This window comes from Halyomorpha halys, unplaced genomic scaffold, assembly GCF_000696795.3.
Source record: "Halyomorpha halys isolate HHAL.00 unplaced genomic scaffold, Hhal_1.1 Scaffold8076.1, whole genome shotgun sequence".
NCBI classification, from domain to species: domain Eukaryota; kingdom Metazoa; phylum Arthropoda; class Insecta; order Hemiptera; family Pentatomidae; genus Halyomorpha; species Halyomorpha halys.
The window spans coordinates 1-15,307 of NW_027110270.1; the positions used below are offsets into that span (position 1 = coordinate 1).

The following is a 15,307-nucleotide window of genomic DNA, read 5'->3' on the forward strand; positions in this document are numbered from 1 at the left end:
TGTTCCGCTATCGTGCTACACCTTTACGATGCGAAAAGACTCCAGCAGAATTATACTTAGGTCGACAAATTCGAACCAAACTAGACCTGTTAAAACCATATAAGGCAACAACCAAAAGGCCAGCCCCAGTTTCTAAATCCTGCCTAAGATCTTTTAGTGTCGGTGACCGCGCCATTGTCAAAATGTATACTGGTGGAAAAGAGATATGGAAGCCAGGCATCATAATCGAGAAATTTTGGAGACTCCACTACAGAGTTCACCTAGATGATGGATATGCGCTAAAACGTCACATAGATGTAAATGTAAATGTCATATGCTGCAATGAGTTGTACCAACTGCTGCGAACACCCGTATTGCCTAATAGGCAGGGTAGGGTGATAAATAAATAATAAAATAAAACGTCACATAGACCAATTGTGTCGCACAGAAGTTTCTTGGCATGTTTCCTTTGAAGATAGTTCTTCAAATAACCGAGAAAGGTGCGACCAACATGCTGGCAACACTTCCCTTTCCAGGACACAACAGCAACTATCAACCCTAGGGAGGTTTATACCAGCCATGCCAGAAGATTCACAAATTGAGGCCGTAGCCCAACCAGGAGGATTAGCCCAACCAGAACCAGCTCAACCAGGACCAGCCCAACCAGGACCAGCCCAACCAGGACCAGCCCAACCAGGACCAGCCCAACCAGGACCAGCTCAACCAGGACCAGCACGATCAAGACCACAGAGGTTACGGCGACCGCCAGTTTACTTGAAAGACTATGTTCAGTAGATAAACTATTTCTTTTAATTCGTGTGAGAGAGTGTAGTGATTTTGTATCGATTATCGATGGTAACAGTCGAGAGATTTTTCTAAGTTACGATATAGTCAGTGTGTGTTAAGTGTCTTGTATGATTGTTATTGTTAGGTTAAAAGATTATTGAGAGTTCACAATTATGTCAATAATTATTATATAAGATGTTTTTTTCTAAGTCAATACTTTTTTTATTTAATTACACATCAAAGTTTTACAACAATCATAGAAAATGTGTATCATAGAGGAAGAAGTATGCAGATGGAAAGTCAAAAGTAACTGAGTGTGTGAAGTGACTGATTCCTATGATGATTAATTTTTATTGGAGGTATCTGTAATTACTACTGAATCTCTTTATAAATGGTCATAACATGAGAAAATAAAACCTTTTATTGACTTTATCTTGAAATAAAATGAAGGATGGTAGAGTCAAGATATCCGGATTATCCTGGGGTGAACTGTGGCTTGGGTGCCAAAACTGTCCTGTAGTTTCGAGGAAAATCCTAGGATGAAGCACCGTCACCGCGGCGGACGAACGAATTTTTGCTTCACTTCTACCAAAGGCATGTAAGCTTTGTATTCATGGATAAAATAAAAATTTTATCCTTAGAATCGAAAATGCTTACTCGAATTTTGCATCTTAGACATCGATGATATCTAACAAATTTAGTTTTGCTTCTGAACGTCTGAAGTCCAATTCATGTTCTAGTACAGCACCTACTACCGTTAATCCAATTTTGATAATATTTTTGGGGTTAGTGCGATTTTGTGCATTGGTGATTAAATTTTGATGAAGATTAAAATAAAAATGGAGACAACTTTTGCTTCAGTCTATTAAGTTCAACAGAATTAATCATTGGCAAGCTATGCATCCCTTGTATGGAGCTGGAAATACAAGAGGGATCAAAAGAGGGGACTGACATCCAGAGATTGACTTAGTTCTTGTCTTCAGCTCAGTTAAAGTCACTTCTAGATCATGATATGAACCAGTCAGTCTTTTGTGTTAAATTAAATTATAACCAAGCTAGGATGTCACTTGTTCATTCTATTTTGCAGATCACACTCTATATTCTGTAATATATAAGATGATAAGATTCTGATCAGGACAAAATGTCTCTGCATTTATTTAGTTCATGGCTGATCAATTTGGAATATTTTCATTGTCATCTATTACTACTATTGCTACCTATTCAAGATAGGGCTCACCCTGGTTTTAAGGCAAACGTCAAGCAGGTATCAAGTAAATATGTTTGGCTTAGTGTTAAAAAGGATTGAACTAAGGCATGTTTATCATGCCATACCAGCGTAATATGATCTTCCGCCATGTGAAATCTCCTATAGGACAATATAAAGTCCCTAATGAATGTTTGGCGGAGATTCACATAGATCTAATTGGTCCCCTTCCCCCTTCGGAAGGAAACATTTACGCTTTAACCATAATTGATAGGTTCGCCAGTTGGATGGAAGTTATACCACTCAACAACATGACTGCTGAAACAGTTACTAAAGCTGATTATAGCCATTGGGTTGCTCGATTTGGTGTGCCCAGACGCATTAAGAGTGATCAGGGTCGTCAGTTTGACTCGGGATTGTTTAAACACTTTAGTGCGTTATGTGGCGTCAAACTCTACCGCTCTACGCCTTATCACCCTTAATGCAACGGCAAGGTTGAGCGACTCCACCGTACATTGAAGGCACATAATTCCCAGAGCTGGACCGAAACTTTGCCAACGGTACTATTAGACCTACGACCAGCGATTCACTCTTATTTTAATTCTTCCCTATCCCAAATGCTCTATGAAAAAACTATCACATTACCTGGAGAATTTTTCACAAATGGATCACGGACATTCAAATGCACAAGATTGGGTCAGAGAACTTCAAGAGGAAATGCGGCAACTGAAGCCTGTACCTGTAAATCACAAGTCTTCTAGGAGTGTTTTTATCTACAAGGACCTAAATAGGTGCTCACACATTTTTATGCGCACTGATAGAAACAAGAAACCCCTAGAACCAGCATACGAAGGACCTTTCCGTGTCATCACTCGTTTCGAAAAATATTTTCGTTTGGAAATCCATGGTAAGGACATTGCGATTTCGATTGACCGACTAAAACCAGTTACCGAGGAAGATGTGAACCTACAGGACACTTCATTTGAACCTTTAGCCCAGACTAGAGATGATTCTCCATTATTGCGGACACAGTCTACAGATCAGGAAGAACAACCAAAGGCCCCTGCAACTGTACCGACCTCTACTAGGTGTGGTAGAACTGTGCGGTTTCCTACAAAATATTTAGAAGAAATTATTTGAGTGGATATTTTGTTTTTGTAGTGTCTATGTATATTTTATTATTTTGTTGTATATTCTATAATTTGTTTACTATTCTTATGATGTATTATTATGTATGTATATTCGTATGTTCAATAATTTGTTTACTATTTTTTTTTAAAGCTATTTGTATATATTTTTTGTTGTTGAGGAGGCAATATTTTGCTAATTTGTATCTTGAATTTTTAGATAAATGGTTCTAAAATGCAAGTTAATGCTAATGAGTTTCTCAATAGTGTTTATAAATGTTATAAGTTTCTCAATGATGTTTCATAAATGTTAACGTTTTCACTGGGTTGTCAGCACTGACAATCAAGTCAGGTCTTTGGAACAGTTTAGAAGGGAATAAGACCATGTGCACTGTTTATGTATAAGAGTTAATGTGAATGCAATAAAGCAGTGGTTACTAGTGTCTTCATATCCCATTACCTACATATTCTTTGTCTCTTTCTTTATAAAACCCTCCCTTAATCCACAACAGTCTTTTCCACACTCTTTTGAAGATATGATTACATAATCTGAAATTATATAAGCTCCTAATCTTCAAGGTTTTTTGATATTGCTTGGTAAATGAATTTGGCAATCTTTGGTGAAATCCAGAATGTATAATTTGTAACTTTTTATCTTCTCCAGTAATTTACTTTTTTTTCGCTTAGGGTCCTTTAGTTGCAGTTCCCAAGTTCTGTGTATATTTTTGCGGTAGTTCTAAGAGGTCTGTATCTCAATACTCATCTGTGAATAATTGACCCGACAGAAAAGGTCTCATTGCTACAATTTAATTTGCCTCCTGAAGTACCCAATGGTTAAGGAAAAATTAAGGTGGGTTGGTATTAAAAAAAGAATATAAGTCTCCTTTAATATAAAAAGTGGGAAAATCAGGAGGTCATGTCGGCAGAATCGTCTATGTCTCTGTTGTTCATTGGGATCATGAAAAGTAACTGATCATTACCCAAATTATTTTATAACTCTGAAGATTAAATTAAACGTTTTTTTTTTTCATTCTATTTATTTTGTTATAATATTTAATTTTATATTAAATATGGGCATTCTATTTCATGCTGTCAAGAATCTCTTATTTGAATATTATATTTTTATAATGTTATATTTATGTTGAACAATATGATATATATTGAAATAGAATGATTTAAGGTGTTTGTTAAATAATAAGTTCAATAACTTGTTTTTTATTTATTTAGTGCATTTTAATTTGTTTGTGTGTATAATAAATGCTGGTGGAACTAACATTGTTCATGTTTTTTTTTTTTCATTTAATTAATATGTATTCATGATCAGGTGCTAGTGGAAAATATAACAACTAGATATACAAAGTTTTGAGATTTACTTCTACTGAGTTGCTAACATCATATTAAAGTAAGAATAAGAAGCTTTAACCATCTGAAATAAATACAAACAATTAGTGAAATCTACATGAAAATAAAAATAGAGGAAAATATATAGAGTAGTAACAACTTACAGCCATATAATTTTGAAGATCAACTTTCTGTCCTGTCAGTGTATAAAAATCAAGTGGTCTCAGAGTTCTTTCTATCATTAATTTCAATGTGGACTGGCATTCCTGGGGCATTTCAAACCAATCTATTCCGTAAATAGAAAGACGAATGCTCTCTCCCTTTGAATAATAAAATTTAAAGCAACACTTTTATAGCTTAAACCCATAATAATTAAATAATTTAATCATAAGCGTTATAGATTTAATTCTTACTGAAAATAACAATACTCAACACTATTCAGCATATAAATAGTTGTTAACTATTTTTGTCCCTTTTTGACTGCACCCCCGAACATCTCTTTCATATTTTGAACAATATGATCAATCATTATACAAATATATATATGAGTTACGGGAGGTCTAGCTAAAAAAAAAAGGAAAACTGGGAGTGAAATGACGCACGCTAAATCTCAGTATATACTGCTTTATTCTCAGCAGTAATCCTACATATATAGTTTTAGGCAATGTTTACATAGTCTTAGACTACCTCAAAACCCTTCAGTCCATATACACAAAAGGACTGACTATATATTTACAAAAATGTAGATAGGCAGATGGTCGGTATAAAAGAAATTCTTAAGACGTCAAAATTATGTATGCATACTTCGCATAGATGTGTCCATACTATATATATATGTGTGTGTATACATGTATATATGTATATATATATATATATATATATATATAAAATAAAGTAACTAATCTACTGAAGAAAACACTTACAGAATATATAAATAACAAATGAGTTCACATACCAGGTTCAAATTCACTGGCAGAATCACTGTCCGACTCCCCTTCTTGTTTTTTTGTAGAAGAATTTCCTTCAACAAGAAATTTTCCTACCCTTTTCAAATTTTTTTTTTGAGATTTTGATAACTTCAAATTTAATGACTCACATCTAAAACATATTAGCATTAAAATAATTTATTCTATTCTTCAACTTAATGTTATATACTCCTCCAAGTTATCTAAGCCCTACCTGATTGTATATAGTGGACAACAAGTGAGTTTTTGAATAGGTTTATAACAATACTGCCCACTCCTTCTCCAACCTCGGTCAATCAAATCTTGATAATCTTCAACTGTCATTGTATAAGCCCACATTCCTAAAATATTATAATTTATATTAATTCACCTCAATTCTAATAAGGTAATAATAACCTTGAGCTGCAAGAAATTTGAATAAGTTTTGAAAATTGCTTTGAAGCTGCTCATAGTCAAGACTTTCAATTGTTATGCAGGGTGTTCCAGAAATGTTTACTAATATTTTAGAAGGTTAAAGTAGATCTTAAAAACAATGGTCCAATTCCTGACAAAAATCAACATCTGTTAGAGCACTTTGGATACCAAAGTTATTATCAGTGTGAGCTCGATTCTCAAAATTTAACTCACCACATTAAGGTAAAAGTCCCTATCCTGAGTCAAGCGAAACAGAATTTGTTAATTTTATCAGTTTTCATGACTGTTCTGTATTAGCTGTTTGTTTAACATAACCTCGTTTTCTGAAGCAGTTATAAAAATAGGTAGGGAACACTTTTTCTGTCTGGAGCTCATTTTAATTTCAGAAAACATGGTTTGAATAAACAAAGTATGAAAGCAGAATGAAACCAAAATGGTCTTCTCCAGTAGGTAAACAAACAAAGTCCATAAATGTAAAGAAGTTGAAGAGTCCTAAATCCAAATTATAAAATGTTGGCAAGCAAGATATCATTGCAACATCTCCAAATAACCAAAAGGACTAAATCATTAATTTTATTCAATTTATCGAGTATTTTTTAACAGAACAGGCAAATACTTCAAACTATCAAGAGTCGAAATATTTTCAAAACTAAACATATACCCTGACAGAGTTCAACATGCCTATTTCCAATCTGTTGATACATGCACTGGAATCAGCAAGACCTGGTAATGATAAAAAAACTATATTTATTGATTAAACTTTGGCATTTGAAGTAGGTTTAAACATTTTTTTAAGCTGAAGGATAATTTAAAGAAGTTAAAAATATATAAATATTTTCCTCAGAATTATTTCTCAATATGCTTATTTGAGGGAAAAATACATATAACACACATAAACCTGAGCCTACAACAAAACTAAATAAAATAAATAGTATGATAATTCAGAAAATTAGCAAAAGGATGTTATTACTAAAACTTTCTCAAAATAAAAATAGAATAATTTCCAATTCAAATACATTTTAAATTACCTGTACTATGGCTTGAGTGAGAAGATTTACAATAACCACAAGATGATGTATTATCTTGAAGAAATTCTACAACCGAATACTTTGATTCCATAATATTTATAATTCAGAAACATCAACTCAACAGAGCAGCACTAACTGACATCTAACTGGCTAATCATATTCTGATAATAACATGGAAGTACAAGTGAAGGTAAAAGTAACTTTTACATCACTATGCATTTCGTTAACATGCACCTCTTTGGAAGAAGAAACATTTATCAATTCTGTTTTCTTTATCAGTCATAAAAGAAGTAATAGTAGGATTTAGAATGCTTATATCAGTTTATTTCACTCTGTATGTAATGAATCTAGTTTTGACAAAAGTTACGAAATGCTACTCCAACTTGGCGGTTGTTGAGCACAAGATCAGGGATAGTTGATAATAATATCCGTGAAAAACTGTTGCAGCTATCTGATGCTACATTTGATAAAGTGGTGGAAGCCGCTATAGGCTATGAAGCATCAAAAATTAATTGTCAAGAAATGTCAAGCCATTAATCATCGAATTTAGAAAATAGTACAGTCAATCAAATTACACGTCACCGTTCATTAAATAGAGGCTGTTGGTCAGGTAACATACGAATAGATCTCGATTTGGATACACTCATCGATTAATGATTGAAATTCTGGACTTAATTTTAAAGCCCTTGAAAATAATTGGATTGAAAACAATTGCCTTCGTTGTGCAAGAACTAATCAGAGAGCAAATAAATATCAAGTTCCTTTTGACAAATTACGCTGTAATTTTTGTTCTAAAGTAGGACATGTCCAAAAAGTTTGTTGGTCCTACTTAACTAAGAAAAATAGTAGTTCCTATGTCAAAACAGTCGAAACGGATACTTAATCATCGTTCACAACGATCACTCGTGTCTGGGGCGCCGAAGAGAAATGATTTCTTCAAGAAAAGGAGGTACTCATCAATTTCTGTCAAGAGGAAGCCATTTTGGACGCTAAGACAAGAACAATAAGAAAAAAGAAGACACCAAGGAATCAACGAAAGAAGATCGTGAACTTGCCCTGATGAAGCCCTGCAAAGTGGGGCGAAACGTTGGAAAATAAAATAGTTGTAAGCTATTTTTGTTTCACTTGTGACCGCAACCCTGACCATCTTCCTATATATCAATTTTTACGGTCAACTATATATACATATATACAAAATATATGATATATTTTCGTCTAGCTCTGAATTTTTTACAAAGAACACAGATAAGTTTTACACAACTGTTTTGCTGAATAAACAACAAAAACAGGAATTCGAAGTCGATTCAGGATCGGAATTTACCCTATTACCTCATAAGGATTTTGAGAGATTAAATTTCAAGGGGAAGGTAAAACAAACAGATGTGCGTTTCCGTTCATTCACTAAGGGAGTATTCAAGCCCATTGGTTACATTATTGTTCCAGTCGAATATGAGGACTATGCTTCAAATGAATTATTGTTTGTTGTACCAGACCAATTAAGCCCAATAATTGGAATTGTGGATTAGGCGACTAAATATTGTGATTTGAAACACCTCGAAAGATCAAAAGTAAATTTTCCTGCCGTCATGTCAATCAATTCTGTCAAAATGACTTCTCAGTCGATTATGGAGGAATATGCAGATATTTTTGAGCAAAAAGTCAGATGTATCCCAAATTTCTATTGTTCTTTAAAGCTGAAGAAAAATACTAAGTCAATATTTATAAAAGCCAGGAACATCCCATTTGCATTGCGAGAAACAGTCGAAAAAGAATTGGATGATTTAATTGCCAATGGCATCATTTATCCAGTAAATCACTCAGATTGGGGTTCACCCTTGGTCCCTATTCCAAAACTCAATAACAACGTACGACTTGCTGTTGATTACAAAGTTGCCGTAAATAAACAACTACAGGATGCCCACTATCCTATCCCTCGGATAGAGGAAGTTATTAACAATTTGAGAAACGCCAATGTCTTTTGCACACTTGACTTGTACAAGGCATGTCTACATGTACAGGTTGACAAGGACAGTCAAGGGATTCAAACAATGTCAACGCACCGAGGGATTTTTGCCATGAAACGTCCAAATTTGAAAGAAATTACAGCCAACTGGACCGCGAAGCCCTAGCTATCATCTATACAGTGAACAAGTTTCATCTTTACCTTTTTGGACAAAAATTTACTCTGTTGACTGACAATGGTCCCTTAAGCCAAACTACCAGTCTTATCTGCTTCACGTCTACTTCGTTATGCAACAATCCTTAGCGGATTTGATTATGTCATAAAATATAAGAAAGCTGTCGAAAATGTTCATGTTGACTACTTTTCACGGGCACCAATGCTTGCTAAGTTACCAGCATTAGACGTTGATGATACAATCCAACAACAAAGTATTAATCAAATATCAACGGACTTGATATCAGCTAAGTCAATTGCAGTACCAGCCCGTAAAAATTGTCAAAACCTCTTCAACAGTTACAGAATGGCGAAGTTCAAGATGAAAAATTTTCTCTACAAGATGGAGTAATTTTTAAAGGCCATCGGGTCTATATAACACCAGCCTTACAACCAGCTGTTTTAGCTGAACTACATTCTGCCCATATTAAGACATTCAAGATGAAAAGTCTAGCCAGAAGATATTGTTTTTGGACCAACATTGATCGGGATATAGAGGCATTTGTGAAAAGCTGCAAAGCATGTGCATCAACTACCTGTGCACCTCCTAGTGCCCCCATTCACCCATGGGAGGAACCAACTTCAAATTTTCAACGTGTCCACATTGATTATGCCGGACCCAAGGATTGACATATCTATTTATTCTAATTGACGCTAAATCAAAATGGCCAGAAGTTAGAATTTCTAAATCACCACCAACTTCTGCGTCCACAATTGAATACCTTCAAGATATATTTAGCGTACATGGTCTTCCTGAAATTATGGTTTCTGATAATGCTTCTATTTTCACAAGCTCAGAATTTATTGAATTTTGTGAGTCAAATGGTATTCGTAGAACACTCATCGCTCCAGGTCATCCTCAAACGAATGGTCAAGTCGAAAGGTATGTTCAGTTCATTAAAAGAAAACTCGATGCCATGGAATCAATACCAGACACTCTACTGTCCAAAATTCGCAATATCTAGTTCCGCTATCGTGCTACACCTTTACGATGCGAAAAGACTCCAGCAGAATTATACTTAGGTCGACAAATTCGAACCAAACTAGACCTGTTAAAACCATATAAGGCAACAACCAAAAGGCCAGCCCCAGTTTCTAAATCCTGCCTAAGATCTTTTAGTGTCGGTGACCGCGCCATTGTCAAAATGTATACTGGTGGAAAAGAGATATGGAAGCCAGGCATCATAATCGAGAAATTTTGGAGACTCCACTACAGAGTTCACCTAGATGATGGATATGCGCTAAAACGTCACATAGATGTAAATGTAAATGTCATATGCTGCAATGAGTTGTACCAACTGCTGCGAACACCCGTATTGCCTAATAGGCAGGGTAGGGTGATAAATAAATAATAAAATAAAACGTCACATAGACCAATTGTGTCGCACAGAAGTTTCTTGGCATGTTTCCTTTGAAGATAGTTCTTCAAATAACCGAGAAAGGTGCGACCAACATGCTGGCAACACTTCCCTTTCCAGGACACAACAGCAACTATCAACCCTAGGGAGGTTTATACCAGCCATGCCAGAAGATTCACAAATTGAGGCCGTAGCCCAACCAGGAGGATTAGCCCAACCAGAACCAGCTCAACCAGGACCAGCCCAACCAGGACCAGCCCAACCAGGACCAGCCCAACCAGGACCAGCCCAACCAGGACCAGCTCAACCAGGACCAGCACGATCAAGACCACAGAGGTTACGGCGACCGCCAGTTTACTTGAAAGACTATGTTCAGTAGATAAACTATTTCTTTTAATTCGTGTGAGAGAGTGTAGTGATTTTGTATCGATTATCGATGGTAACAGTCGAGAGATTTTTCTAAGTTACGATATAGTCAGTGTGTGTTAAGTGTCTTGTATGATTGTTATTGTTAGGTTAAAAGATTATTGAGAGTTCACAATTATGTCAATAATTATTATATAAGATGTTTTTTTCTAAGTCAATACTTTTTTTATTTAATTACACATCAAAGTTTTACAACAATCATAGAAAATGTGTATCATAGAGGAAGAAGTATGCAGATGGAAAGTCAAAAGTAACTGAGTGTGTGAAGTGACTGATTCCTATGATGATTAATTTTTATTGGAGGTATCTGTAATTACTACTGAATCTCTTTATAAATGGTCATAACATGAGAAAATAAAACCTTTTATTGACTTTATCTTGAAATAAAATGAAGGATGGTAGAGTCAAGATATCCGGATTATCCTGGGGTGAACTGTGGCTTGGGTGCCAAAACTGTCCTGTAGTTTCGAGGAAAATCCTAGGATGAAGCACCGTCACCGCGGCGGACGAACGAATTTTTGCTTCACTTCTACCAAAGGCATGTAAGCTTTGTATTCATGGATAAAATAAAAATTTTATCCTTAGAATCGAAAATGCTTACTCGAATTTTGCATCTTAGACATCGATGATATCTAACAAATTTAGTTTTGCTTCTGAACGTCTGAAGTCCAATTCATGTTCTAGTACAGCACCTACTACCGTTAATCCAATTTTGATAATATTTTTGGGGTTAGTGCGATTTTGTGCATTGGTGATTAAATTTTGATGAAGATTAAAATAAAAATGGAGACAACTTTTGCTTCAGTCTATTAAGTTCAACAGAATTAATCATTGGCAAGCTATGCATCCCTTGTATGGAGCTGGAAATACAAGAGGGATCAAAAGAGGGGACTGACATCCAGAGATTGACTTAGTTCTTGTCTTCAGCTCAGTTAAAGTCACTTCTAGATCATGATATGAACCAGTCAGTCTTTTGTGTTAAATTAAATTATAACCAAGCTAGGATGTCACTTGTTCATTCTATTTTGCAGATCACACTCTATATTCTGTAATATATAAGATGATAAGATTCTGATCAGGACAAAATGTCTCTGCATTTATTTAGTTCATGGCTGATCAATTTGGAATATTTTCATTGTCATCTATTACTACTATTGCTACCTATTCAAGATAGGGCTCACCCTGGTTTTAAGGCAAACGTCAAGCAGGTATCAAGTAAATATGTTTGGCTTAGTGTTAAAAAGGATTGAACTAAGGCATGTTTATCATGCCATACCAGCGTAATATGATCTTCCGCCATGTGAAATCTCCTATAGGACAATATAAAGTCCCTAATGAATGTTTGGCGGAGATTCACATAGATCTAATTGGTCCCCTTCCCCCTTCGGAAGGAAACATTTACGCTTTAACCATAATTGATAGGTTCGCCAGTTGGATGGAAGTTATACCACTCAACAACATGACTGCTGAAACAGTTACTAAAGCTGATTATAGCCATTGGGTTGCTCGATTTGGTGTGCCCAGACGCATTAAGAGTGATCAGGGTCGTCAGTTTGACTCGGGATTGTTTAAACACTTTAGTGCGTTATGTGGCGTCAAACTCTACCGCTCTACGCCTTATCACCCTTAATGCAACGGCAAGGTTGAGCGACTCCACCGTACATTGAAGGCACATAATTCCCAGAGCTGGACCGAAACTTTGCCAACGGTACTATTAGACCTACGACCAGCGATTCACTCTTATTTTAATTCTTCCCTATCCCAAATGCTCTATGAAAAAACTATCACATTACCTGGAGAATTTTTCACAAATGGATCACGGACATTCAAATGCACAAGATTGGGTCAGAGAACTTCAAGAGGAAATGCGGCAACTGAAGCCTGTACCTGTAAATCACAAGTCTTCTAGGAGTGTTTTTATCTACAAGGACCTAAATAGGTGCTCACACATTTTTATGCGCACTGATAGAAACAAGAAACCCCTAGAACCAGCATACGAAGGACCTTTCCGTGTCATCACTCGTTTCGAAAAATATTTTCGTTTGGAAATCCATGGTAAGGACATTGCGATTTCGATTGACCGACTAAAACCAGTTACCGAGGAAGATGTGAACCTACAGGACACTTCATTTGAACCTTTAGCCCAGACTAGAGATGATTCTCCATTATTGCGGACACAGTCTACAGATCAGGAAGAACAACCAAAGGCCCCTGCAACTGTACCGACCTCTACTAGGTGTGGTAGAACTGTGCGGTTTCCTACAAAATATTTAGAAGAAATTATTTGAGTGGATATTTTGTTTTTGTAGTGTCTATGTATATTTTATTATTTTGTTGTATATTCTATAATTTGTTTACTATTCTTATGATGTATTATTATGTATGTATATTCGTATGTTCAATAATTTGTTTACTATTTTTTTTTAAAGCTATTTGTATATATTTTTTGTTGTTGAGGAGGCAATATTTTGCTAATTTGTATCTTGAATTTTTAGATAAATGGTTCTAAAATGCAAGTTAATGCTAATGAGTTTCTCAATAGTGTTTATAAATGTTATAAGTTTCTCAATGATGTTTCATAAATGTTAACGTTTTCACTGGGTTGTCAGCACTGACAATCAAGTCAGGTCTTTGGAACAGTTTAGAAGGGAATAAGACCATGTGCACTGTTTATGTATAAGAGTTAATGTGAATGCAATAAAGCAGTGGTTACTAGTGTCTTCATATCCCATTACCTACATATTCTTTGTCTCTTTCTTTATAAAACCCTCCCTTAATCCACAACAGTCTTTTCCACACTCTTTTGAAGATATGATTACATAATCTGAAATTATATAAGCTCCTAATCTTCAAGGTTTTTTGATATTGCTTGGTAAATGAATTTGGCAATCTTTGGTGAAATCCAGAATGTATAATTTGTAACTTTTTATCTTCTCCAGTAATTTACTTTTTTTTCGCTTAGGGTCCTTTAGTTGCAGTTCCCAAGTTCTGTGTATATTTTTGCGGTAGTTCTAAGAGGTCTGTATCTCAATACTCATCTGTGAATAATTGACCCGACAGAAAAGGTCTCATTGCTACAATTTAATTTGCCTCCTGAAGTACCCAATGGTTAAGGAAAAATTAAGGTGGGTTGGTATTAAAAAAAGAATATAAGTCTCCTTTAATATAAAAAGTGGGAAAATCAGGAGGTCATGTCGGCAGAATCGTCTATGTCTCTGTTGTTCATTGGGATCATGAAAAGTAACTGATCATTACCCAAATTATTTTATAACTCTGAAGATTAAATTAAACGTTTTTTTTTTTCATTCTATTTATTTTGTTATAATATTTAATTTTATATTAAATATGGGCATTCTATTTCATGCTGTCAAGAATCTCTTATTTGAATATTATATTTTTATAATGTTATATTTATGTTGAACAATATGATATATATTGAAATAGAATGATTTAAGGTGTTTGTTAAATAATAAGTTCAATAACTTGTTTTTTATTTATTTAGTGCATTTTAATTTGTTTGTGTGTATAATAAATGCTGGTGGAACTAACATTGTTCATGTTTTTTTTTTTTCATTTAATTAATATGTATTCATGATCAGGTGCTAGTGGAAAATATAACAACTAGATATACAAAGTTTTGAGATTTACTTCTACTGAGTTGCTAACATCATATTAAAGTAAGAATAAGAAGCTTTAACCATCTGAAATAAATACAAACAATTAGTGAAATCTACATGAAAATAAAAATAGAGGAAAATATATAGAGTAGTAACAACTTACAGCCATATAATTTTGAAGATCAACTTTCTGTCCTGTCAGTGTATAAAAATCAAGTGGTCTCAGAGTTCTTTCTATCATTAATTTCAATGTGGACTGGCATTCCTGGGGCATTTCAAACCAATCTATTCCGTAAATAGAAAGACGAATGCTCTCTCCCTTTGAATAATAAAATTTAAAGCAACACTTTTATAGCTTAAACCCATAATAATTAAATAATTTAATCATAAGCGTTATAGATTTAATTCTTACTGAAAATAACAATACTCAACACTATTCAGCATATAAATAGTTGTTAACTATTTTTGTCCCTTTTTGACTGCACCCCCGAACATCTCTTTCATATTTTGAACAATATGATCAATCATTATACAAATATATATATGAGTTACGGGAGGTCTAGCTAAAAAAAAAAGGAAAACTGGGAGTGAAATGACGCACGCTAAATCTCAGTATATACTGCTTTATTCTCAGCAGTAATCCTACATATATAGTTTTAGGCAATGTTTACATAGTCTTAGACTACCTCAAAACCCTTCAGTCCATATACACAAAAGGACTGACTATATATTTACAAAAATGTAGATAGGCAGATGGTCGGTATAAAAGAAATTCTTAAGACGTCAAAATTATGTATGCATACTTCGCATAGATGTGTCCATACTATATATATATGTGTGTGTATACATGTATATATGTATATATATATATATATATATATATATA

The 15,307-nt window shown here is 34.6% G+C and overlaps 3 protein-coding genes across 3 annotated transcripts; 2 read left to right on the top strand and 1 right to left on the bottom strand.

Moving 5' to 3' along the window:
* Nucleotides 1-2,632: 2,632 nt before the first annotated feature.
* Nucleotides 2,633-3,109, top strand: LOC136796006 (uncharacterized). Its single transcript, XM_067048377.1, has one exon. It carries the CDS (start codon nucleotides 2,633-2,635, stop codon nucleotides 3,107-3,109), a length of 477 nt encoding a protein of 158 aa, XP_066904478.1.
* A 2,283-nt stretch (nucleotides 3,110-5,392) lies between these two features.
* LOC106692060 (arginyl-tRNA--protein transferase 1) lies at nucleotides 5,393-7,012 on the bottom strand (the record flags this gene model as incomplete). The annotated part of the gene is given in 3 exon segments (XM_014437967.3): nucleotides 5,393-5,535; nucleotides 5,617-5,743; nucleotides 6,845-7,012. Coding segments are annotated over 3 exon segments (361 nt in total), but the record flags the coding sequence as incomplete, so codon positions are not given.
* A 5,603-nt stretch (nucleotides 7,013-12,615) lies between these two features.
* On the top strand, nucleotides 12,616-13,092 carry LOC136796007 (uncharacterized). Its single transcript, XM_067048378.1, has one exon. It carries the CDS (start codon nucleotides 12,616-12,618, stop codon nucleotides 13,090-13,092), a length of 477 nt encoding a protein of 158 aa, XP_066904479.1.
* Nucleotides 13,093-15,307: the final 2,215 nt, after the last annotated feature.

Coding starts and splice junctions, on each gene's coding strand:
- LOC136796006 (XM_067048377.1), top strand. CDS start 2,633: ATGGATCACGGACATTCAAATGCACAAGATTGGGTCAGAGAACTTCAA.
- LOC136796007 (XM_067048378.1), top strand. CDS start 12,616: ATGGATCACGGACATTCAAATGCACAAGATTGGGTCAGAGAACTTCAA.